Genomic DNA, 27,484 nt, shown 5'->3' on the forward strand with positions numbered 1-27,484 from the left:
AGAGATTAGTGTAATGAAATAAAGTTGGCTTTAAATATCGAGAACCTACAAGGTACAGTGATTAGTTACAGTACTGATTAATGGATTATTATGCAATCATGTACTGTGTTGACCCAAGCAGAAGCCTGGGGCAACTGGTAATGGCTAATGCTAAATGAAAACTGAAGTTATTTATTTCAGTTGTTGGATACTTTTAGAGAAGATTTAGAACAGGGCTTTTCTTTATATTTTATTTTTGGTAGATTAAACACAATCATTGAGAACAGATGTTTTAATACATCACTGTAGAAGTGAGTCCTGATTTTGTTGTAAAATGTTGAAATGTTATAAATATGAAGACTTTTGTGGTAAGAATGTAAACATTCATCCTAACTTATTTAATTTTTGCCTTTTCATTGCTGGGGCTTTGGTTTGGGACATTTTTTCCACTCTGTCAGAAAAATCTGGGAAATTATTTTTTCGTACAGAACTCTCTCACACTCAGAACTTTTTGAAGCCAGTGTAGGCTTTTGCTGAATGAGGATTCTGGTTATGAAGCATCCTTTTGTACATTTGTGTATTTACCAAAGTATATTTTGCTTTTCTTCTTATGGGGAAAAGACTAAGATAATGTGACCTTATTGATCTCTCTACTGCCTGCAGTGTCCTTACTGACATCAACACCATGCTGGGAATAGGAATGATTAGTCAACAAGAACGCGCTCTCTCTCTCTCTCTCTCCATTCTGTAGGGACAAATGAAAACACCATGGGAACATTATTCATTAGATACTGTTATTGATGCTTAATTGTCCCATAATTTCTTGGCAAATGAGAGTTTTAGCTGAAAGAGAAACTGCTTTAGAATGCATATGATCCTTATCCAAATCAGGACAGACCTATCTAAAATGGTATCTGGAACAAATTCTCGAATTGCAGTTTTGAAGATCTCTTGTTAGCAGCTGCCTGAAAGTTCAGCTTTGTTCTGCCCAAGCAGAGAATCATGTTGGTTTTGTGACATTGAAGTAGTCATCACCTAGTTTGAGAAAAAAGTAATAGTATGTTCTTCCAGGTGATAGCAGAATAATTTGAGTACTTTCCCAGGAAGTGAGACAGATTTTATTTCCTCCTGTTTTATGGAACCTTCATCACCTACCACTTGAGAGTACAGGGATGTGGATTCTGGGCCATGAAAATATGCCTTTATACTTGGTATGTATCAGTCATTCAGTCAAATAAACAAGTGTACCCTGGAGAAGGTAGTGGAACCTAGATACATCCTTCTCCAGGTAAATGTCCTAAACAATTCACTCAGCAACTAACTTTCTTCTTATTCTCCCCTTTCCTTAAATCTTGAATTCTTTCCTTACAATGTCTAGAGCTCTCACTCAGGAATGTGACATTATGGGCTTAAATCTCATTCTTCCAAGAAATACAACAGTATTTTTCCAGTCAAGATATATAAATATATCTCCCAGTGTATTTATTTTAATAATCTTCTGTATGTGGTTCACTGTAAGGTATAAATAAATGATGGAAAAGATTAAGAATTTTAACTATTGTGTTACTTTATGCACAGACTCTTAACTGAGACTGCAGTCTATATTTTCTTCTTAGACTCTGCTAGACCAAAACTGGTTTTTTCTTTGTTGTGGAGGGAGAATGAGATGAATAACTCAGGGAAGATCACAGAAACATTAAATCATTCATGCTAGAAGGGACCTCTGTGGGTCTTTTGTCCAGCCTGCTCATGGATGAGCCAACTTAGATCATGTTGTTTAGGGCTGTGTCCAGTGGAGTTTTGAGAATCTCCAGGGGTAGAGAACATACAGCCTCTCTGGACACCAGTCCCAGGTCTTGACCATTCTCATAGTGAAGGGTTTATTTCCTTGTATCCAACAGGAATATCCCTTGCTGTAATTTCTGTCTGTTGGGTCTTGTCCTTTTTCTGCATACCTCTGTGAAGAGTCACTCTGCCTTTCTTCCTGCACGCTCAGCCCCTTAACTGCCTTGGTGGCCCTCACCTGGACTAACTCCAGTTTGTCAGTATCTTCCTTCTACTTGGGGACCCAAAATGATGTTTTTCTGGATATGGTTTTGCAAGTTCAGAATGGAGCAGAAAAATGACTTGATCTACTGGCCACTTAAAGATGGTCTTCAGTAAAAATGAAAAATGTTCAGATTCCAGCTCAAAATCAAATGCATCATAGAGGATTCTTGGGAAATGTTTGTACCAAGTGTTAATCTATTGTGCAGATGTGACGTAGTGAACACTTTTAACAAATATTGCCAAAGTGGCCCTGAAATGCACAACTACATGCAGCACAAGGACTCCCTGGAATCAAACTTTGTAGTAGATGTCAGGTCAAAGTTTTACACTTTCTTTTTTTAATGGAGAAAAATCAAATCGTTAATAAGATAGATGATGAAGGAGGATTTATGTTATTTAGCATTCAGGAACCTAGCCAAGCTGTGTTTACTGGTATCAGTTTTAAAGAGGCACTGAAGGTACTGTGCTGTGAAGAAAAGGATATTTTCTATTTATTGAGCTGTGGCATAAAAGTAATTTGTAAAGGGAAGTTCCATGCCATCCTTCCTGGAGATACCTTCTTCAGTCTGTCTGCCTTACATAGGTACTGGTTTGTGATCACCTCTGAAGCCCTTTGTTACCAGGAGAGGCAAAGTAGATTAAATGAGTAAGTCAGGGATAGGCATGAGTGTTAAGAGCAACTGTGCCGTGCCAGATCAAAGCTCCTTCCAGCACATCTCTCTGACAGCAGACAATAGCTGATACTTAAAGATGGCCGGAATACAAGAAGTATGACTTCACCCTCTTTCTGGTAGTAACTGGAATATTACATTTAATATTATGAATTCCCTCTGCCAATTTATGGGCAGAGGTAAGGTGGAAAAAAAAAAAAAAAGGTGAACTCTACTAAAGAGCAGGTGACATGGGAGGAGGAGATGAAGCAGGAAGGTGACTGGCTGTTCTGGTGCGTGGATGAGTGCCAAAGGGTGTTCTGGTGAAAGTAACACAGGACTTGGGAATAAGTCTAGCTGAACTACAAACATGGGAAATGAACTACTTTAACTGAAAGGAGCTTCATGTTTTAAGAGGTCATTAGTGTGACTTGTAAAATACATCTTCCTTGGATATATCAATATTTTGCATGAGTTCATGTGTATATATATATCTGCACATGCGTGTGTGTAATTTTAATCTTTCTCTTACTCTGTTAAGGTTTATAATGTTTCCTTGGTAAAGTCAAAAGTGATTGTGTCATGTGCAGATTCCATCTATGTAAGACAAATCGTGTTATCACTCATTTTATACCACTCTTTTAGGTGCATCTTGTGGCTGAGTTTGCATGCAGACATGGCTAGCTTTGAGAGAAAAAAAACCCACAAACTTTATTATTTAAAAATCCAGCACTAATTTTGCCATGAATGGTTGACTTTACAGGGGAGTTTGACACGGTGCAGAGCCCCTCCACGCCAATCAAAGATCTTGATGAGAGAACATGTAGGAGTTCTGGGTCAAAGTCTCGGGGTAGAGGGCGGAAGAATAATCCATCACCCCCTCCGGACAGTGACTTGGAGGTATGCCTGCAGTAACTGATGAATGGTAATGTGGAGGTTTCTTCTGATGGAAGGTAACTTCTGAAAACTACAGCTGTGGAAATAGCTTAAAGCATTTTAGAAAACATCATGGACTCGGTCTCACTAACTGAATAGAACTGATACTTGTTGCTGTTGTAACGTGTACAATGAGACATCAGTGTTCTGTATGAAAAAGTTAGGCAGAAAAGTAAATGTGATTCTGCCTTGCAGTTTTTAGCTCTTAAGATTACGTGCCTTTCAGTTTCTTGCACAGTAGAACAACAAACCTGGGAGACCTCTGTATTCCAAATTCTCACAGGTTTTTTTAGTATTTTGCATAGGAAATCTTACATATATTGCTCAGCTTAATTACATGTATTTAAGAACACAGTGTAAATAAGCAGGATCATCAGACCATAACCTTTCAAATACTTAGGCACAGGTTTGTCCTTGTGCTGGTAAAGTGATGTCAGTGAATTTCAATGAGGCAGCTTGCATTAGCGAAGTTATGGCTGGACTTAAGTATGTGCAATATCAGTGCCTTAGTGAAGAAATATATCCGCCTAATACATGGGGTGACGATTTAAAACACAAGTGACCTCCTAGCAACGGAGTAATTATAGTCACATTTCTCCTGTGTTAGCAGTGTGCTGCCTTACAGTGACAGGGGGAGGAGGAGGAGGAAGCAGAGTGCCTGTGTGTGTGTGAAACACTCAGCTCTGGCATCAGGGGAACGTGCTGCCCACCAGTGCAGTGTGTCCCCTGCTGCCACCAGACCAGCACTGGGAGCAAACAGCTCTGGCCAGCCCCACTGCTCTGCCTTCACTGACCAGCTCTGGGTACAGTAGAAGTCAAGACTGTTGCTGGGACTCAGCTGGCCACACATCTGGGGTGGCAGGGTGGGCTGCAGTGCTAGGCACTGAATGTAAATACCATTGCTTTTATACAGAAACATACACATTTTTAGCTTTTAAAAGGATTTAACTTTTCCAGTGGAAAGACTCTTAACTTCTTACATTTCAGTCTTCCTGTCTCCTTTAGAGTTTGCCAGTGAAAATGAATCCCTTATCAATATAAGGAGTTTCTTTTTTTTTTTTGTGAGTTAATCTGGTTTATCCTACAATATTATTTAAATCCTGCATGACGTTATATGTGACCTATAGCACTTTTACCCAAGATATAATTTTAGCTATACAGTAGAAATAAAGAAGAACCTTGAATCATAAGATGTGCAGAGATGTGAAAATACTGTTTATCCTTAAGTTAACAGTTCTGTTTGACCCCCATCATTTTTCTGAAATTTGTGTTTTACAGCTTTTTTGAAAAGCTTTTTAGAGGAAAAATAAGAAATGTTTGAAGAGTTCAAAAGTTACTCTCCTGTCTTTTTATCACGCATGATATACTGTTCTTGCTGAGTTTCAGAGCAAACCTGCTCAGTTAAATGGCTGGTTGGTTAAACTTTAGGACTCAGTTGACTTTTAGCCCCCCTGGGTGGGGTGGTGGTGGGACTTTGATGTTGATTTTTGTAATAATATTATCCCCACTTCTTTTTTCAGCGTGTATTTGTTTGGGATTTGGATGAAACAATCATAGTTTTTCATTCGCTGCTTACAGGATCCTATGCACAGAAGTATGGCAAGGTATGTGAGCTGTGAATTCTGCATTGATTCACTGTATTAGAGCTATCTGGCCTGCACATGTACGTGTTAATCACCTGTGTTCATCATGGCTTGGGAGAAGGTAGAGGGGAAGAGTACAATACCCATTTTCAGAGGGTTAGTGTGAAGAAACCAAGGGGAGAATTGAGACACAGACCCTAAGCACAATATATGAGGCAGAGCTGAAGCAGATGCTGCAAATGGGGGAAGAGTTTATAGAGGAACAAGGATGAGGTAGCTGAGGTACATTGGAAGAGGCATTGCAGGGAGACAATAGATGTGGTGGGCAGATGGAAATAGCTGACAGTATCTGGATGTGCAGAGGGAAAAATAAGAAATAAACTGGAGGGACGAGGGAATTTACGGGGAAGTTGATGAATCAGCATGAGTAAGTGACTGCCCTGTTTCAGTGCCAGCTGTGGATGTTCTTGGACTCCACAGCTTTTCTGTTGTATCTTTGGTTCCCTTGGCTGGCTCTGGGGTGAGTAATGCTGGGGAGTGAATCCCTCTCCCAGGCAGGCAGTTGCACGCATCCTCACCCTTTCAATGGGATCCAAAAGGAGTTCAGGACACAGAGCAGTGAGCAGGAGGAAGAGTGAGAGAGGCAGTGGCAGCCTGCAGGAGTAGGAGCTCACCTGCTGGGTCAGCAGCGAGCCCCACGGGGCCGGTGGTGGGACCCCAGGCAATGGCTACTTAGGCAGGGGGAGAAGGGCCGGTTGGAAAGCCCAGGAGACTGCTGCGAGGCGTAGACTTAAAGGCCTGGATAAAACAAAAACTTAGGGCAAATGTACAGAAGAAAGAAATGGACAAGGGGGAATGTTGGTATGTACATATGTGGGTTTCTAAGTGGTGTGCCATTCGAGTGAAATTAGCACAGAGGTATTTCTATTAAAGAACATAACCACATCCATACTGCATCAGATGAAGGGCTTGTTTAGCACGTTTCCTGCTTCTTTATCCTAGCCAGATTCAGATGCTGATGAAAAGGATGTGAGAAACAGTACATTAGCAAAATGCTTTCCACACCCACCTCCCCAGCCAGTGAGTTAGGAATGTCCAAAACCAGGACCGTGGATTATAACCACGGGTGGGCCAGTCCTCCATGGTTTGAGACAGCCTTTTGTGCTTATTAGAATAGAAAGCTAATAGAAAACTCACAGGCCCAGACAAAAATCCAAATTTCTGGAGTGCTAAGATAAGCGTAGTTATTCATGTCTTGTAAAAAACAGCCTCACTTGTTTTGCAGCTTCACAGTGCCAAATCAGCGCCCATTTTAGTACTCTGTCAAAAACTCCTCTTCTGCTGTTCTGCAAACACTGTAACAGCAGTGACTTTGTCAGAACCATTTCTAACATAGTTATCAAAACAAGAGAGAAGCCTAGCTGAACACAAACATTTATATCACTTGAGTGTAGCCCACAGACGGGTCCAGAATTTGCTGAATTGCCCCAGTGATGCAGTCACTCCTTTCATCCTTTTTTGATTGTGCCCTTAGGGTGTTTACATCTCATGCTCCATCTCATGTAATATATGAGTAAAGTCTAAGTCAGCTTTGATACAAAGTTTTAATAATCAGAGCACATTTTGTAGCTCACAAACATCTATGGATAACTTTGAAAGCTTAGAGACAGCAACAGAAATACAATTTCTCTTGGTTTCCCACTTCCTTATGAGTAGGGATACTTGAAAAAATCCCAGTACCGCTGTTCTTTAAGAACACATCTGCTGCTAAAATTGACTCTCTATAGAGAGTCTCCATAGAAACAGTAATGGCATGTTAGCAGCCAGTAGTACTGACAGCAGATAGAGTTGATTTCTATAAACGAAGAGTATCTGAAGGGCAAATGAAATTAATGTAGTTATACTGCTGAGATCAGCATCAGCAAACAAATGTCATGAACAACTATGAAGCAAAAGGAGAGGAATTCATAAGTAAAATCCTTTTTTTTTTTCCTTTTTTTGTTGTTACTGATAGGTGGCATTCACATAATTAGGGAAGTATGTTCATTTCCAGACACTGTAAAACAGAAGTAGTACACATTTTGCTTCCTGCATTGACTACCATGTTTATAGAGAACTTGTTGAGAAGGTAATGAGTAATTATTAGTGAAACTCAAATACATATATTGTTGATTGCAAGAGGGCTAGATCCCTAGGAAAGGGAATACAGGGAGAGCTCATCATGAGTAGGCTTTAACTTTTGCATGTCATTGAGGTGTTGCCTAAAGTTAAAGTGGGATGTGTCTGAGCCTGAGCGCCTGAGAGTTAGACATGGGAAAAGGGAAAGATAGCACAGCTGGACCTCAGTCCATCCCTGGTGCATGATGCCTTTAGCAGACGTGGCCCTTATCTTTTCTGCACGTGATTTCCGTCTGTAAACAAGGTCTTAATCCAGAGTGAAGTCTGGATTGTTATGAGAATTGGGTTACTATGAGAGCAAATAGTCCATGAATTGTGAGGTTCTCAGTGTAAGTCCTGTGAGCGCATAGGTCTTTCAAAAGTGTTCAAGGAGCTTTTTATACTGGAAAGGTGGTATAAAATTTTTACTTCACAATGAAAAAAATTTCTAGGTAGTGTAAAATAATGGTGACACTAATTATTTAACTGTGGTAAGTTACTATCTGATTTTTAAAAAATAAAGGTGTGTGATGTCACACAATGCTCAGCTGTGCATACTGTGTTCTTCCATATATGTTTTGTATAACATAATCAGGTTACTCCCAAAAAAGAAATGACAAAAAAAAAAAAAAAAAGACAAAAAGGGCCCAACCTCACAGAAAAAGCAAAGTTTTCCCCTGCCCCATATTTAAATAGCCTCAATGAGCTTAGTGAGTCTTTAATGTGAACATTGCTTTAAGGGAAGGCATCTTCTCATACCAAGTGTGCTCACTTCATACTTTCAAGGAGTGAGATGCTGGATTTAGCGGTCATGTGAATATACAGATAGGCAAGAATATTCACCTTCTGTTCTTTCCCATCTAATCCTTGGCATGTAAACGTTCATTCCCCTTTTCCACTAGCTCTTTGCTTATTTCTTGCAGTAACTGGGTGAAAACAAAACATTCAGAAATTAGTCTTTTAATCTCTCTGCTGTACTGCAATTCAGGCTGCACAGGGAATGCAGAGAGGGGAAGTGCAGCATATGAAGGTGGCCATCACACTGTTATGGCCAGGCAGAGGGACCACTGCAGAAGTGCAGGAGCACTTGAGAGCTGCAGTGATACCAGGAGACAAACAGTTTCTCTTTCAAAAGATTCCTACAGCTTAACAAGTGGTTGGCGTAGAAGAGAAAAAGGAAAGGCATACCACCATCCCCATAAGCAATGGGGGTATTCGTTGACAGAGATTATGTAGGAAGGCCTTGATCCAGTAGGCTAATTTCAAGTTATATGTTTGTCAAGAGAACAGCAGATTTCTGATTTATGCTTGAGAATTTCTGAGGCTGAGAATGGACACTCTCCTTGGTATACACTTGTCCAGCATTTTGCACGGTGTGATAATTATTTGATTTCAGAATTATATAGGGCTGTTGTAATAACTATGTTTAAAAAAAACTAGTGATTTGCTGAAAGACGTAACTTGTTGGATGCAGCTGTAAGCATCTCATGTAAAACAAATTGCTGCTTGTCTGGACACCAGTAGAGTATAGCTTTAAACTCCACTGAAGTGGCAAAGTGGCAGAGATTTGGCCAGAGGTCGGTCAATGCATCACTTTGATATTTAAAATATAAAACTTACCCAGAGAAATATTCTGTGGCTTGCTGTTTTCTACCTGTGGGTGTCTCTGTCTGACTTTTGGTATAGTGATTATGTTACAGGGCTGGCCAGAGCTAACATAAAGAGAGAATAAAAACGACACTCCACCTCTTTGGTTTCAGGGAAACCATGCCACCTCCCATCAGTAAGACTGCCTCTCATTGTTCAGCTTATTTGCTCATCTGCTTCGTACTTCATAAAACTAGTACATTTCTATTTTTAATTATTTACTACAGCAGCAAATTATGAACATTGGCATTTGAGCAGTTATATTATGACTTGTGTGGCTGATGATGGTTTTTGCAGCTGAGCACCAGTTGGCAGATGCAGTTTTCTACGATGTTGAGCCCTTAAGTGAGGATTTGATGATGTGACAGGACATGTGTTAGGAGATGTCATCATCTGTTAAAAGTTTATGAGGTACATTCTTATTCCCTGTGAACAGTATGTATTCTTTGTTCCATTGCATTCCAGTTATTCTTGCTGATTTAAGGCTGATTAAGTTGGGATTTTGTCTACCTCCAAGCATTTATATTTCATTCATTTCTCCCAGGTCAATCCAGAGGGCAAGGATGCCCAGATAAATGCTGTGACACAGGTGCAACTGGTTAAAAAAGAATTAAAGCCCCTCGTGACTTTAGAAGGGGGAGAATGTGATTTCCAAGTGCAAAAATCAAAATAGATCCACACTAGAGGATCAAATTTTGACATTTCTGATAGCACTGCCAATGACAGAAAGTTGTCAGAGAGGCCACATTAACCTCGTACACTTCTCTGGAAAGGACTCAGAGGCTTTTTATTGCTCACTCTGCTTGTCCAGTCATTAAACAAAAAAACTTTGTCGCCATTAGCATTCCCAAATTCACTCATAAATATGCTTTTGTCTGCCTGTATTAATGTGTATCTCTCATGACCTCCAGTTGTCCTCTCCTTTCACTCCCTTGTTGTCATAAGACCTCTCAAGTCCATTTTCATACTGCTTTCTAGAGAGTGTGGAATAGAAACCCCCTTTGTAGTGCATAAGTCTTCCTTCATCAGCCACCAGATATGGTTATTTAGAAGAGATGTATTCTCCATTGTCACCCACATGAAGCTCTCCTGGGAACAAGTGTCCCCTATGAGAGAGGGAGAGCTGAAGTTAAATCTGAGATGTCTACATAATATAGGGAAGTGTCTTTAAGCTAAAAATGTTGTACTTAACTGAAGCATTTCCACTTTTTCCAGAAGTCGATTTTGTTGTCTGTTCAGAACAGCCACCCATTAAAAATCTATTCTTACAATTTTATTCATATATTTTGTTTGTTTTCTTGCTTATTTTTAGGCTTCATGCATACAAAGCCCTGTCACCTGATACTCCTGTCACCACAAATTCCTGAATCTACCTGATAATCTATTTATCTGTTTGTTTTCTGAGGTTTCATAAAAACTAGTTTGTTGTGTTTGTACTTTTTTTCCCAAGAAATGAAATTATTTTGAACGTTTTGTGCTGAAACCTGACCTTCAAAGACAATATTAAATAGATTAGCTTTTGGGGCTTTATTCCAGTCGCTTTCCTCTTGGTCAAAACGTTTAAATATTGGTCCTCCCAGCATATTTTTATCTAGTCTCCCAGGAGGCATTGCAGTAGATGGACCAGTCTAGTACAGAAGTCAACAGACAGACAGTCTGGCTCCAGTTTAGTGCCCTTCATACTAACGTAACCAAAGTAATTTGTATTTTGGTATACAGAAGTGCTGTAGCTGGTCTTGCTTCTTTTGCACGCTAATGATATCTGGCTAAAATCATGCCTCTGAGAGCCAAAGAGTTGTTCTTTATTCTGCAAATCATCTGGGAAAAGCTTCCAGGGTTGTTTCTTTTTTTAATTGTTTCCTTTTTTGTATATGCTTGTGCAGATAGCACAGAATACCATTCTGGCAGAAGTTCAGTCTGCCTCTTACTCAGCTTCTCAATTTGCTGTGCTCAAATCTGTATCAGCTGCACATGTTTCTTGCTTTCTTTTCAACACTCAGTTTTTTGTGCCACTTGAATCAGTCTGCAACTTGGGCTTCAAATTGAAAGACAGTATAATGATGATTGGGATGTTCCTCCACATTATGCAAACATAAAACCACAAGACCCTGACAAATCTGCTTCCTCTGTCTATTTTTGTATGTAAAGGAATGAACTTCACATGGCAAGAGCTGGAACATGATGTTAAATTCTTGTTAAACAGTTGCAGTGCAAGTTTTGGCCAATTTATTAAAGGAAGAATTGTTCATGTCTTAAGAATTCAATCCCAGTGACTCTTCTTATGAGAACTTGTTATGGGGAGATCCCAGACTGATTCATGCTAAGCTGAAATGAATTCGCTTTGCTTTATTTTATTTTACATATAGTGCCTAGCAATATCATTCACATGCCTTTGTCAAAACAGGAACATAGGAAATCTCATTTTAACGGTAATAAAGTCAGGCATAGTTGGTTACAAAAATACTGTTAATAAGAAAATCATAAAAGCTTTGTCACATTTATGTCTTTCAACTATACTAGGCAAGGCAGGAAATTGTGATACGTAGTTGGTAGTTTCTGTAAAAATAAATTGGATTATAATGGAATATGTTATAGCAAATTTCCGCATTTAAGTCTGCTTCTACCCAGGAAGGGGAAAAAAGAGGCAGAGAATCAAAAGTCTGAGATTCCAGTCTTGGAAGCACTCCAGTGAATAACTTAACTCACATAAATAATAATGAGTTACCACCTGTGCATAAAGTTATGCACATGCCTTAATATTTGTAGAATTGCGGTTAGAAGCATATTGCAAATACTCTATTATATTATACCTAGGAAGAAAAATCTATAATTTACTGTGCACTGAAAAAAACCACGAGAGAAAGGAGAGAGAAACACATGTTTATATGTGATGACATTTTGATAAAAGCATTATGACTTGATGAGGAATCGCAGGAGTCCAGAGTATTTTGATGATTTGTGTTCTAAGTATCTTACATGAGTTTTTGCAAATCTGTTAACTTGTGTTCCTTTATCATCTCCTTGGAAAACTGACCTTCGCATTTGTGGCTGCCTTCAGCCACGTGACTTTCAGATCCACTGAACATGACTGCAGAAGACGTAGGGGATGAAGTTATGTTACTAGACAGTGCATTTGCTTTTACTTCTGAAAGGTAGTCTAGACCAGTTCAAGGGTCAACATAAAAATATTTCCTTTCATTGGCAGAGAATTGGGTCTAACTTTAGATCATTACAATTTCTTGTACACTGTTCTCCCCTTCAAGTCTGACTTTTTCATGAGCAAGGGTCAAAATATGTCTATGTTTCAGATTTTACCATTAATTTTGAAATACTTGAGGGCAGAAGCCATCTTTTATTCTGTCATTACGAAGCCCTGGAGTAGCAGACGTCTGATCCTGATCGGGAAGCCTTTGATCCTAATACTAGCAAATGATCATTTAAGGTTTTTTGTGATTTTGTAGCCAGATGCTGGTAAACGTTAAGAGTTTTAATCTCAAGGTATTTAAGAAGGGATTTCTAAAACTTGCTAGTGTCAGCGTTTTAAATGATGAAATACAGATTTTTTTTCTTATTTTACTGAGAAGAGGATCACATGTATTTTAAAAGTCCATTGTCGTATGCTCCCATTTTAAGCGTAAAAAAGTTAACTGAATGCACAAGCTCAGGCAGATGGTTAAGGCAATGGTAAAACTAGTTACCAGGTGTCAGTTAAGCATCAGGAACTGTCCGTGTGCATTCTCAGTAAGGTAATGCAGATTAGCTTAAACTCTTTTCTAGCAAGACTAGCAAAATTAAATTAATCATCTCACATTTACTGGACACTAAGTCCTCTCAGACAAACTGTTACTGCAGATTGGTAGATTTGTGGTATCTTGTTGAGGTAGAGTGATTTAATGGTGTGAAAGCTGGCCTATGACAGATACAACATTTTGAATGAATGTCATCCAGGGACAGGAATCCTATAGTTCTTCAGAAACGAAGGGATGATCTGTAGCAAACAAGCAAACTCACATATGCTTTCCCATTCCCATGGACCACCTAAAGAATTGTGCCATAGATTGTAGGCATGCTGAAGAACACTTAGAAGAACACTTACAGGCACTTTGTTGAATGAATACCTGCAATAAAATCATAAAGGAGAGCCCAGAAATTCATCAGAGTGCCTATATGGAAGAAGTGTAAATATTGAGACAGAGAAGGACCAAGTGCAGGGTTTGAAGATACATACTGGAGTGGCGGAAAGTGTGGAGAAGAAGTGATACAGGCCTAAGCATAGGCAAGGCAGTGGTGATTTATCCAAAGTGAAACTCAGTTTGGGGGAATGGGCATAAGTTCAGACTACCTTTTGTATTTTTATAAAGCAGGGACATTAGAAATTAAAAAGGCCTCTGAAACCACACCTTCCTATCACGGTGTAGGATAATTGCTCACAGAGTAATAATTTGTTAGAGATAACTACCTTTCCTAGTCCTGTTTAGCATGACCTTGGTGAGAACTTCTGTGTGCCCAAAAATTAGGAAAAAGAGCCAAGAGATCAGTGGAATTGTGCAGTGGACTGGGTGTCACATGAAGTAACCTCGTTCCTACCTCTGCTGCTGACTCAAGACATTCAGTCAGAAAAATCAGTTATTGCTCCATGACTGCTTTTTTCTGCTCACAAATTGACAGGCAAGATATTCACATATTTTTATAAAATGCTCAGGGATGAAAAAATTAGTGCATTCTTACAATAATAAATATTGAGTTTCTTATATTACATTTTGTGAGAAGATCGTTCCCTGTTTACAGCCGCCTTTATGCAGGTTTTCATACAGCCACCAGGTTTTCCCCTCAGTTTAGCCAGGTTACAAATTCCTTGACTTCCAAAAAACTTGATGTTTCAACTTCCTCAGCTCCCCAGATGTTCTCACACAAGTCCAGCAGTCTCCTCTTGTAGCCTTATATTAAAATAGCTTAATACTGAAAGGATTTTAGAGAAATTTTCTTGCAGTGTTAATTTCTCAAAATACTTTGCATACAGCAGTTTTAAAAGTAATTTTGGTATAACTTAAAGGTATTTAAGTAGTTAACCTTGTTTTCTCTGTTCAAAGGATCCACCTATGGCAGTGACCCTTGGATTGCGAATGGAAGAAATGATTTTTAATCTTGCTGACACACATTTATTTTTTAATGATTTAGAGGTAAGAATCAAAAGAACATAAACACTGTTACTCCTGGGGTTTTAACACAGTGGTTTTGCTGTGCCTTAGTGTTTGTTATGTGTGACATTTTCCACCTACCTAGACTTTGGGTTTGTCATACTGTAATCAGAGAGAGGTTAGCCAGGTGACAGTGACTTCCTGTGGGACCAGAGTCCGTCCATGAAACTGGGTGAGACAGAGAATCTGCAAACTACACTTTCTTGTTTTTGTCCTATGGCTGTCTTTTCAGTTTCCATGGATTTAGAGCTGTCTGCAGTCATTTCCAGGCGGGACATATGTGCCACCTATTCATTCTCTTGAAGTTCTCTACATTCACTTTCAGTGGGTGCTGCCATCTCACCACAAGGGACTGTGTTCTTCTCTTCACACACCTGAGTAGCCTTTTGGCCACAGGCCCCCCTTTCTTGCTCAAAGGTAGAATATTCTTCATTTTCCTCATTGAAGACTGCAGCATCAGAGAGCTGGGACTATGGCAGCTGTACACATCAGTGATGCCTCTTCCTGAGACAACCAGGTGACCACATGTTTCGTCACGATGTACCCAGGGTATGCAATTTGTCATGCAGTCAGAAAAGGGAGAGACCTCTTTCTAGAGAGTGACTATTGTGGATTGCTCACCTGTCAGGGGGACACAGGTGGAGTGCCACAGGAACAGCAGTCTGGGAATCAGGCTCATCAGCTGGGCTTCACAGACTTCTTGTTTCACTCTGAGAGTCCAAATCTGTTAATATGGAAAGTGAGTCTTACAACCACGTGTGTCAAGAGACAGGCAGTGAAAAACAGTTCTCAAATTAAACTGTGGGCTTTTCAGATCTTCCCCTAGTCTAAATCAGTTGTGTTCTTCCTCCCTCCATGGAAAGAGATTTTGCCACTAATGGCAGCTGGAAGACACTGAGGGTTTTTTTTTGTTTAAAATCCAATAGAAAGGTCTCTGGTGAGTGAATAGAAAAAATGAGGGTAAGTGAGATTTTTCTATTCAATGGGACATTGATTTTCCTAGTGTGCACTTCTTTTGTTCCTTTGTCGACTGTAGGCAATAAGAAAAGCTGAAGGTACCAGGCTGCGGTTGTCTTTGTCGTCCCTTGCAGACCTCATTTATTCTTAGCTCTTTTTAAGTCAACAGACTGGGATGTACTTCACCCTGTACCTGAGCTGCACTTCCTCCTTCCAGCAGCAGAAACAAAAGAAAGTAAAGCTCTGGACATGCCTTTGCCAGTCGGAGTTTTATTGCAGTCCTAGCGAATCATCACTTGACAATGCAAGTGCGTTTGGTGAATGTTCTCCTTCTGGTGCCCCATGCCAGGAATAGAGTCCAAACCAATTTTACAAAGCATTGCTTGAATTTCTTTTTAGCAGACCTTTGTCCCTGTGTGTTCAGATTTCACATGGCACCCAATGAACTTTAAGCCTTTCGGTAGCATATGCCCAGAGTTCTTCCATCTTGTGCTGAGTTCAAGTGGAAGAGTTCAGCAAAATGGAGCTTTAACCTCTTTCTATACCTCTTTATTTTTGCTTATGGCCGTTGAAGCTTCATTCCTTTTATTTATTTTCTTTGTAGATCTCAGGTTCAGCTTTCGTAGGTGGATCATCACATTTTGTATATTCTTCATAGAATGGTTTTAATATCCTGTCCAAGAATTCATACTCCAGCTTATTCCAGCTTGAACGGTATCCAAACAGTTTTCAGTTTTAGATAAATCAAAAAATACTACTTGGGGACTTTCTCGGAGAATCTCGTAACTCAATCAATTTGATTTGATTAAAACAAATTTCTGTATGCAGCTAAGAATCTTCTAACCAATTCATCGTTGTTTCACAACCAACTTTCTTATAAGATTACCAAAATTCCAAACTTCTTGTTCTCAAATGAGCTGGATGCACACATTCTGGCATATGCAAGAAGACAACAATTTTGTATCTTCTTGGCAAATAAGATACAGTTGCATGGCATCCTGTGTCTTTAATATGCAAATGAATAAATCTGTCTGTTTAAAGATGTTTGCAGAGCACATGGCCGTTACTGAATATTACAGAGCATCTGCATGATGACTGTGTAATGAATTACAAGAATTCCCCAGTTCTGACTTGGGGTGTTTCTCATTTCTCTCCATATCTCTCTCTCGTTGTCTTCCTCTCTCCATCCTCCCCCAGGAGAGGGGAAGCGAGTGCTGAGCTGCTGATGGTCATGGCTACGCAAGACACAAGACCTTCAGTTCTTACTGGAGGAAGTGAAATAGAACTTTATTCACTAGACAGATTACTTATCCTTTCATCTCACTTTTTTTAGTGCTGAGTCATGAACCTATATTCCTGTGATACTGGCTCCAGTCAGTATGTTCCCTAAGCTTTCTTTCCCCCCCCGCCGTTTTTCTTGGTTGCAAACACGGCATACCAGGGTATAGTAATAATAACCAAGTTACTGAAGTTATCACATACAAAAATAAAGTTTTCCTTCCTCTATGCAAATCTGTCTCACTACAATGACTGCTGATGCAGAAATTCCAATCTGCTGAGACATTCCCTGCTGACCCAGTAACCCATGTTCTAATCAGCCAAGCTGCACTTTTATTTCAGGCTAGGCTGTTCTCCAGCTATTTCATTCTCAGTGTATAAATTTTAGTTAGCTTGAGAAGTATCGCTTGGGAGGGCAGTTGGTGTTTTGCCATGAAAATAGGAGTCTGGTGCTCTAGAAAGTTCATGTGCCTAAACAATGCTTAGAGATAGGACACAATTCTGTAATGATATCCAGACTAATGCATTCTTTTCTCAACCAGATAAGGGATAAAACGAAGTTTTTCTCACTATCTCAGGGTTAATTTTAAGACAGCTTTTAGAAATGTTGGTAGGGCATACTATGCATGCAAAACCTCCAATTTCTACAAAGTGCAAGCAGAAATTTGGGTATGAATCTTCCAACTCCATTATCCCCCTCCACTCTCAGGACAAACTGAATTACATTTCCATTTGAATGATAATCCTGCCATATTTTAAACAAGATTTTGTCATTGTTTTTTTCTCAGAAATAGAAATAAGAAATAAAAAATAAGAATTAGGTAAGTCTCAATTTGGGAGGCAGGTCAAACTAGTTTTAACAGAGACTGAAGCATATACATAAAAAGGGGTGTTCTGCGTACCCTGAGAAAGCATAGTGCTGAATATCCCCTCAGTAATAACATTTTTTTGTTCAGTGTGGTGAGTCACTGTTTTTACTGGATAATGGAATTACTGTCCATTCCAGGAGGATAATTTGTATGGATGATTTGTTGATTCTGTACTCTCAAATTTTCAGGCTCTAAAAATTGCTGCAAAGAATTGACTGCACTCAGATATAATTTAAATTAGTATTGCTTCAAGCAACAGCCAGTTACTGTACTTAGATTCCTTTCCTGTATTCTCACTAAAAGGAAATATATTTTATCTTTCTTAGTTTTGACCTTGCACTGACAGTAAGCCACTGTGATTTGAGTGTAACTAGTACTGGAGCTGATGTGAAAATTATTTCACCTTAACATTTAAAGTGACAGAGAGCTTGCTTGCTTTCCTTCCTCCCCACAACTGCTTGGTATCTTCTGCAAACCAAATACCAGATGTAGTGTTGTGCCACCAGTTTCCCATTTCCTATGAGAAAAGTAAAGAATTATCTCAAATCTGCTCAAGCCATCTGCTTTTCCTCTTTTTCTGGAAAGTTATTTTCATACCATGTAAGTGAATTTGTAAAATGTAAACTTTTTAGTTGTAGATAAGTAAACAAAAAAAAAGTAAAGCAAGGAGTCATGAGCATGAGTTTGTTGTTGGTCAGCAAATGTGCATGGCGGGTGTGTTGAAGAGGTGAGTGATAGATCTGAGAGGAGAAGAGAAAGGGGGAAAGCTGGAGAGTGCTGTTGGGTTTGAGCCCTGTACAAGCTTAACAACTTCCTTGCAGGGACCGGTGGCAAGTAATCAGAAAACTGCGTGTTTCCCTCATCTCCTGTTCATGGACTCAGAGAACAGTGAGAGAAAAAAAAAAAAAAAAGTAAACAGCTGAGCCTTTGCCACCCACTCATATTTAACTTAATAATGAAATTATCAGCAGAACAGTTATCTGGAATTTTCAAGGCTGGAACAATGTAGCTGAAAGGCTTAACAAAACCCAGACGGCAGTAGACACTCCTCCTTATCCATCAGGGCTTCTGCATGCCCTCAATTTAATTAGTACACTTTCAAATCCACAGGACTGATTTTTGAACTGTTAGAATTATTTTATGCTTTGACCAATTCCAGGGAAATCTGTGAAGGTAGTTAGGAAGCCAGATATTGCTCAGATATTGCAAAATATAGAGTTAGAATTTGTCCCAGTGGGGCTTTTTCTCTGATTTTTGAGTTCCTGTCCTATACTGAGTGGAGTATAGTTGCATTTTTTTTCTGGAGTGTAAATAATAAATAAGGGTAAAGCAAGGAATCGTTTATTTCAGCTGCCACTTCCCCTTTTTCTTTCTCTTTTCATTCACTATTTACATCCAAAAGCAGCTTCTTTAAAGTACTCTACAGCTCAAGATAATCTCCTCAGACAGAATGAAAAAATTGTGTTTCTCTGGTGGGGAGAAGAATGCTTCATTTCTGGTCCTTGAACACAGCTCTTTCATGCCTGTCTTAATGGATTAAGCTAGATGAGTAGAGTTTGGCCACTCGTTCTTTTAGTCTTGATCCAAAATTGTAAATGATGACTGCCTGTATGATGCGAAGAAATTACGTATTTGAAAATGAAATGATATATTTATTTTATAGAAAAATGGTTCATTTTTTTTTAACAACTTGCTTCATGCGGGTAAAAATCTGTTAAGTTTTCATTCAGTGGAAAGCAAACAAAACAAAAAGAAGAAACGGTCATTCCCCAAATGCACACTTCAGGAACTTGTGTCATACACATTTGCAAATCACTCCTGTGTTCAGATTTATCCTGTATCTGGACAACTTAGCACTGGTACGAGACTGAGACTGGAAATTTAGAACTGTGTACTCCTGTATGTCACAGAGAGTCTGAATTAAGTGCTGCTTGTCAGCAACTTTATTTGACATAGATTAGTCGGGCAGCTTTTCAACTGAGGCACAGAAGTGGTCATACTGAAAGCTCAGCCTCATTTTGTCTTAGTGTTGAGGTTAAATTATGGGAAAACATTAGTTGGGGAGTAATTTTTAAATACATCCTTTAACTTTTCCATAAATTATATTACACTAACAACAGCTATTTTAAATATTAAAAAGTTACTTACATACAGGAAGGTAGAATGTCTGGCCACCAAATGTCAAGTGCATCCTTGGGTTAATTCTAACAGCTACAGAAAACAGTAATACAATGCCTGTTAATATTTACTGTTGCGTGATGGTTTGACATTTATTTGTGCTTCCCCCACATTTTCATACCTTTCTGCCGTAACCACTGGGCAGAAAGGGATATTTGATAGCAATCCAATTGTAAAACCAGCTTGGAGGGGAGTTCAGTTTTCCAGTGTATCTCAGTTCCCTGGAATTACTTCCATCCCTTCCAAACCCAGAAAATAATTAAGTTCTCCAGGACGGCTTGATTATCTATGATTTTCCAGCCAAAGACATTTGGAGAAATCAATAAAGGAATCTGATAAACATCCAAACTCCTAGAAACTTAATAGAAATTATATGCCTGTTGAGGTCCATCATCACTAGCTTTTAGGAAGTAGGGAAACAAGGTTTAGGTGATTTTGAAACATTGGTATGCTAGGGAGACTATAAATGAGGCTTGCAATTGTTGGGGTTTTTTTTTAGTTAAAATTATTTTAATCTAAAGTCACACTAAAATTACGTACCGCTTTTTAAAAGGCCTATTTTAACTAATACATCATACAGTGTAGGAGTTGAAGGTTGTATTATTTTGTAGGGTGATAGGAAGCTATAGGTGTACATATTCTGCCATCTTCTGGTGCAGTTAGTGGCCTGCACCGATCTTTTCTTAACATCTATACTAGGCATATAATGAGCATACTCTCTTATAATTTATCATTTTTATTTTTTTTTCAACAGGAGTGTGATCAAGTTCATATAGATGATGTTTCTTCTGATGATAATGGACAAGATCTAAGGTAAGATACAGCATTTGTTTCATTTATTTTTTTCTTCAAAGATTAAATTGAGCACTTACAGGAATACATTGTATTTATTTTTACTGTATTTTGGGTGTTTGCAGTACCTACAGTTTTGCAACTGATGGCTTCCATGCAGCTGCAAGTAGTGCAAACCTTTGTCTGCCAACAGGTGTAAGAGGAGGGGTTGACTGGATGAGGAAGCTGGCTTTCCGTTACAGAAGAGTAAAAGAGTTGTATAATACTTACAAGAACAACATAGGAGGTGAGTTTAATTGTCAAAATCAATTTAGAATGCTGATCAGGTTAAATTGCATGGCGATGAACTCCCATCAAGGGAATGTGCCTCGGAAGCCACAGAATGAATGGGAAGTGGTGTAACTAGACTGTGGGCTATTGAAAGCTACTGACTGTAACAGCAGAGACAATACTGTGCTGTTGTGCAGAACCAGAGATGGGGAAACTGAGCAGGCTTCCATTTAGCTTCCACAGAGCCCATTTTCCTCCTTCAGACCCAGCTCAGCTATACTCACTGATTGGTTGAGTCACTTATTCTACCTAAAAGATGCTGTTATTCTAGAAAAGAGTTTGAATAGTTTCCACAGCCCAAATTAGTTGTGGCTGACCTTTTCCACCCTACATTTTCATTATTCGGTTCATAACAGCACACCGTCTGCTAAACTCCCTGCTGGGTACCTGCTAGTCTGGTTTCACCGGTGGATGCAAGAAAACACTGCCATGCCACTAGCCCCTTTTGTTGACCGTGTAGCTTACACAGTTCATTACATTAGCAAGAAATCCAAGTCTTATTTGGGCTGAGAGCTTTCCTGTTTTCATTCATAGACACACTCATGTCTGTGCTAGCAGGCTTGTAGGAAATCAAGCAACAGAACTGAAAGAATATGTTCTGTAGAGCCCTGTGTGACTTGCAGGGACTGGAAGAACAAGGAATATTTACAAGTCTTCAGGTATTGCTCCAGCCACAGTTGAAGATAAGATGAGGCCAACCCAACCAGGAAGGGGCCCAAGTGAAGACTTTCCCATTCTATAGCATGGGCTTTTTCAACTCATCTGAAATTTACTTCAAAGGAACCTGAAACTTAAAGTAAACTCACCTTCAGCAAACCCAGACAGTCTGGTGTTCTTTTAACACTTCCTGCAGTCTCTCAGACATGAGGAACAGTACAACTAATATGGACAGTGAATTATTCATTACCTTAATCATTTTCTAAATTATGTAAATCTGCAATATATGTTTTCACTCAGAGTAGTTCAGTCTTTACTTGTCATGGGAAGAAGCAGTAGGACCGAAGGCTGATAGCAGATGGTTGGCTTTCACTTGCCTTGCCTTGCCCTTCATTGGTGTCGTGAATAGAGTTTTTATGTATTAATAATGCTTCAAACAGTATTATCCAAAAGTTTACTGGGCTTTCTTATGTGCCCTAATTCATCTAAGGTTCTAAAGCTGTTGCATTTCATAAAACCTTTAACCCTAGTAAGAGCTTAAGTCCAATAGCACAGCATAGGGAAACACACTAAAAGGAACATTGCAAAGGCAGAGTGCAGATATCTGGTGACTTGTATTAAGGCTTTTATTCTCTCCCACAAATACTGTTTCTGAAATATATTCCATCCTTAGCGTGCAAGTTCCTTCATTCATCCTGTACCTCTTAACTTTTATAAAAATCTTTTTATCACATATGCATGTATTCCAAAATAGCTGTGAGAAGGCAACAGAAGGCTAGATCGAACTAGCCTTTTTAAAGTATTTTTCGTTGCTTCATTTAAAATTTTTGAAGACAGTCATCACCACTGCGTGGGAACATATGCTGTAGGAAAAGAGGGATACTAAAGGTCATGAAGCTTGCTTCCTTGCTCTTCCAGGACCAAATCTAAATTCAGGTTATTTAGTTCCAAAGAACTCATGTCTCAACATTCAATAGGCAGGGTATTTTTTTAAACCTGACCATGCATACCCAAAAGTGAATTTTAAGGTGCTTTTAAGGGACTAACTGAGATATGAGAATGTAAGATGTACAGCCATTACAGGGCTGTAAACGCTGTAAAAAGAGCTGTCATTACTAACTACAAGGATGTGAAGAGCAAGCCATCAGCAAACAAATGTATTTCCATATGTGTAACCTGAAGTTCATCTGTATACAGAGTCATAAGCAGGGCAGTTTTAAACACACACAGATACTGCAAAGGCAAGTTTATTCTGAAGTCTCTTGATTTGTGAGTGTTTCTGCCTATGTTCCCGATGGCATGGATCTACTTGTCACTGCCTCTGGTAATTAAAGAGGAAGATGTATGTGAGCGGTTGGTTTAAAAAAAAAAAAGTGTTTCTGAAAGGTATGCTTTGAAACATAGTAATCAGACAACTAATTATTGCTATCTGCAATATTCTCTGACATTGCTTGATATAGTGGAGTGCAAATAAAAACAGAGCACCATTTACTGAGCCTTGTAGACAATAGATTTTCTCTTTGATGTTTTTTCAGGTTCTAGTAGAATTTAAAATAGAGTCAATGACCATAAAATCTATATATTCCAGCTAATACAGAACTTAATTTGTTTGGTTTTTTTCTTTTCTTGCTTTTTTACATAAAAGGACTCCTAGGTCCTGCTAAAAGAGATGCATGGTTGCAATTAAGAGCAGAGATTGAAGCTCTGACAGACTCCTGGCTAACAAATGCACTTAAATCGTTATCAATTATTAGCACAAGGTATGTATTCAAGTCTACTGTAAAAAATTTTTTAGTTTTGGGCTTGTAATGGCTATTTTTTTGACATTTTAAGTTACAATAAATTAGTGTCTTTAAAGAACAGAATAGATCTAATATGACTTCCGAATAGGAAAAATTCCATGCAAAGTGATTACATTTTCAGTGATTCTAGTATTTACTAAAGATAGTATGAAGTGTCTTCTAAAATGTGATAAATGTCCCTGTGGACATTGAAAGGGAATTGTAGAATTCTGAGCCAGCCTTCAATTTATTATCTTCTGGGCAGCATCCTCTGAACTCCACATCTCTCTCTTCTTTCCTTCGATGTTTCTGCCTATTCACAATGCCACCTAAATACTGTATAGATCCCAGAACACAAAAACATTTTCCTTCTGTCCTTCCAGACAAATCAGTATGCTTAAGCGTCTATCTAAGTTCTCAGAAGAGCAGAAATCTGTTTTAACTGAGTTAAAAGTCTGTGTTCCCAGTAATGAGACATAAAGTGTATTGTTCCTTTGAAATAATAAAACTGTGAACACTGCTCCTACTTAGCCAGCCATGCAATATATATCTTATCAGAAATCCTCAAAAATTCTCGTTGTAAACCATAAAAAAATCCAATGTTAGCCATCTTGCCTTCTGAACATGTCTGGGAAAAGACTCAGCATCAAGTGGAAAGAACAAACTTGGAAAGATGTGAAAAAATTATTTTAAATTTAACAACTTTTGCAACATGTTTCTCTCTTACTTATTGTTTATTTAAAAGTGTCTTAAACACTTCAAGATAAAGAAAAGTAAAAAAATTGTGTAAGCCATTGTGTTTACCGCTTTCCAAATTGCTAGTCTTCAAAAAGACATTTGGTAATGAAGGCCAGTTGAGCATTGGTGGATGAGCCTGGAAAACTCTTACGAGTTACTTAGGACTCTTAAATAAGTCCTTTGTCTTGTCTTCAAAGAGCTGTACAGCTTTAAATCTTCAGAAGCTCCCTGTGAGGCAGCTAAACATTACCTATATGTTACTGGCAGAAAATCAAGATATATTAAAGCAGAAATAGTAGCCTAAGGTCTTGCTTGGAATTTGTGGAAGAGCCGGGAGAAAAAATCGCAACTGTTTTCTCTCAGCTCCATCTTCAAACCATGGTCACACTCACGTTCCAGCCTGTCAGTACGTGAAGTAGCCTGGCTCTGAGTTTTCTGTTGTGTAACTGCTAGCACAACTCCATTCAAGTTTTCATCCTCACCATTCGCTTGCTAGCATATTAACACGATTTTTTTTCTCTCTCCCTCTTCTCAGAAATGTTCTTACTCTTGAAACATTAGTGGACTTGGCAGTGCTAGGTTAATGGCTCAACTTGATGATAAAGGCCTTTTCCAACCTAAACGATGCTATAATTCTATGAAGAAAGTAATGTCATTGTGCAGAAATGTGAATTGGCTTTTTATTCCCCCTCAAGACAGGAGTAACAAATGATGGGTTTGCATTCTCCTCATTCTTTTCTTTGGCTGGTAGCTACTGCCAATTAATTGCCAGCATGAAAACAATGCTTCCAAAGCATTCAAATGCCTATTTTCGGGGGTAGCTGATAAACTTAATGTCTGTATTTTAGTTGACTTGTCTTCAAGGACCTGTTTTTTATAAACCAGTGTAGAATATTTCCTACAAATCCTGTGTATTTCTTTAAAGGACTTTGCCAAAAGTTTTATGTACATTTTTCTGGAAGTGATGGTGCTGAGCAGCACTGCTGTGTGAGTGAAAGTAAATGTTGAGGAATCCTGAATACGCTCCTCACAGCTGGTTCACCTCATCAGCATTTGGGTAATGGTTTTAAACTATTTAAACTTAAACTATTTCTCTTATTTTAGGAGTAACTGTGTAAATGTGTTGGTAACAACAACCCAGCTTATCCCAGCACTTGCAAAAGTTCTACTATACAGCTTAGGAGGAGCTTTTCCTATTGAAAATATTTACAGTGCAACCAAAATAGGTAAGAAAATTATTCTTTCATCCATTCTGACTACATTGCGTTACCAATATTTTTTTTCCAGTAATGGATGGATTCCAAGAAACTTCCCTGACACTTGCAGTGTTAGTTATGAGATTTAGGCATTGCATATGTTCAGATGTGTTTATGTCAATAAATTCTGAATTCACCTTATTTTCAGTGATGCCTGAAAGAATAAGGTCCTCATACTGATCAAAAGCCTCAGAAACTCCTAAGTACGGTGAAAACAAGGAATGTGCAGAAAATAATGAAGAAAAATGTTGTGTGAATTAAATCTAAGCAGAACTTCTGTTAAAATACTCTCTGCTCTGACCTTCAGTTCTGTGTAAGCTAGGCTACCACTTCACAATCTTTTTCTGGAAGCGTAGTACATCAGTGATGGCAATGTTACCAACAGAAGCTGTGTTGATGGATGCCACAAGGACACTTCCCTGTTCTGTTGATAACTGTGTACCTCTTGTGTATTACTGTTTGGAAATCTGTGTTTTCTGGAAATGGCAACCAAAATTTTCTTGTAAACCAAGAAAAGTTATTATTGCTGTGGAATGTGACAGCCTACAATGACTGATTATTTTGGCAGATTTCATGATTCACCAATTATTAATTAAGGAATGAATCATTTCTATAACTATGACGCCTTATATAACACAAAGTGTGACACTTCATTGACAAAAGCATTACAATAGGTTTCCTAAACTAATTTAGTAAGTGAAAAAACAATGCATATTCTAAGAGTGTCAGGAAAAACTATGACCTTGGTCATCCTTTAATTAGCTGTAGCAGTCCTCTAGACAGAAGTGCCTCAAATACTTTAAAAACTTAAGTCAAGGCACGAAGTATCCCAAATACCACAGGGTACTGAGCAGCCTCTGGAATGAATGTCATCTGTCATACAGCCTGTACATGTTGGATTCGGTCACTGAGATTGCACTCGGACCAAAGGAAGGAGCATTAAGAAATAGTGCCAGCAGCACAGAAGGGGTGGTGAAGTGGAGCACAGTCTCTGGAGGCTCTGTCGAAGTAATTCTGCACCAGGAATTCCTTCTGAGAACAGTGTGGCTGCTGTTACACCCCTGTCAGGAGCACAGCAAAATCTGGGGTACAAGATCTCTCTCTGTTTTTCATGTCAGTGATCTCTGCACTGTGCCGAGCACAGGACTATAATTGCAGCTGTTGCTTGCATGCACTGAAATCTGGTCCTCACTCAACAGTTAATAGACACGATGCTTTTTCTAATCATAAGCCCTTTTTTGTGACCAGCTGAAAAAAAGCAAGAAAGCAGTGAGAATCAGAGATCTAGAAATCATGAGCTTGTGAGAAGAGACTAAAAACCTGGGGCGGGGATAGACATAATAGCAAACAAGGTAAAAAGCTATTGCAGAGAGGAAAGAAATAATCGTTCTCTGCGTTGATGGGAAGTATAACAATAGGTGGTGATTTCTTTGCAATAGGGCAAGTGTAGGTGGCATTTCAAAGAGAAACTTCCTAATGGAAATGGTTAATTAAAAATGGATATAGCTTGTGTAAACAGTGGAAACATCATACTATGGCGGTTTTAGGATGGATAGGACAAGCATTTGTTGTTAAAACTGAACCTGCAGTACAATGAGAAGATCAGTCTGATTTTGCTTGATCTCTTTCAATCCTGTTTATTGTTGTTACTGGCTTAGCCTGCTTGCTTCCACATTTCTCAAAAAGAGCCAAATGCTTCATGAAGTTCTCCCAGGAACCTGTTGTCTAAATTTGTTTTGCTTGTCCATTGTACTTTGAATAGTTTTTCCATTGCTACATCACTCATTGTTGCAAATACGTTAGAATTAAAATTTCTGCTTTTCCTGAAAAAATATTACTGCAATAATAGGGAAATATTTGAACCCAATTATTCATTCACTGACCTATTCATTTTTGCAGTGCTGCTAATTATTTTAGTGACTTTCCTGTAACTGTTGAGGAAGAGATTTAGTTTTACCTGGCACAGCTTGGCATCACTAAGGGAATTAAGTACTTCTTACCAGTTTTGGCTCTAAATCCCAAGGCTGAGAAATTCTAAAAAGTAGTAGTAATAATGTCTTACCCCTGCAGTAATCCTTTGTAGGACTTTACCATTACTCACTTGATAGCTTGAATAAGTAGTGCATTGTTTTTCAGGCAAAGAGAGCTGTTTTGAACGTATAGTGTCCAGATTTGGCACTAACATAACTTATGTTGTGATTGGAGATGGACGAGATGAGGAACATGCAGCTAATCAGGTAACTTCACGCTGAACTCTTATCTCATTTATCTTCCAGGAAAAGAAAGTTGCTTTGAACGAATAATGCAAAGGTTTGGCAGAAAAGTAGTATATGTTGTAATTGGGGATGGTGTAGAAGAAGAACAGGCAGCAAAAAAGGTAACCTGTCTTCTGAAATGTTGGTGTGATACATAGCTACTAATGCAAGCCTTTCTGTTTGCATTTCTGTCA

The 27,484-nt window shown here is 38.8% G+C and overlaps 1 protein-coding gene across 10 annotated transcripts in view; it reads left to right on the forward strand.

Moving 5' to 3' along the window:
- Positions 1-27,484, forward strand: part of EYA4 (EYA transcriptional coactivator and phosphatase 4) — a 158,260-nt gene that overhangs the window by 125,206 nt on the left and 5,570 nt on the right. For 7 of the 10 annotated variants that reach the window (XM_037392950.1, XM_037392957.1, XM_037392952.1 and 4 more), the window contains exons 11-18: positions 3,442-3,578; positions 5,135-5,218; positions 14,092-14,181; positions 20,236-20,294; positions 20,399-20,559; positions 22,906-23,020; positions 24,884-25,005; positions 27,312-27,412. In XM_037392950.1, coding sequence (XP_037248847.1) covers positions 3,442-3,578; positions 5,135-5,218; positions 14,092-14,181; positions 20,236-20,294; positions 20,399-20,559; positions 22,906-23,020; positions 24,884-25,005; positions 27,312-27,412 — 869 coding nt within the window. Of the gene's footprint in view, positions 1-3,441; positions 3,579-5,134; positions 5,219-14,091; positions 14,182-20,235; positions 20,295-20,398; positions 20,560-22,905; positions 23,021-24,883; positions 25,006-27,171; positions 27,273-27,311; positions 27,413-27,484 lie in introns of all 10 variants that reach the window. The other 3 variants (XM_037392959.1, XM_037392951.1, XM_037392953.1) reach the window with 1 other exon arrangement.

The sequence above is a fragment of the Falco rusticolus genome, chromosome 6 (genome assembly GCF_015220075.1).
Source record: "Falco rusticolus isolate bFalRus1 chromosome 6, bFalRus1.pri, whole genome shotgun sequence".
NCBI classification, from domain to species: Eukaryota; Metazoa; Chordata; class Aves; order Falconiformes; family Falconidae; genus Falco; species Falco rusticolus.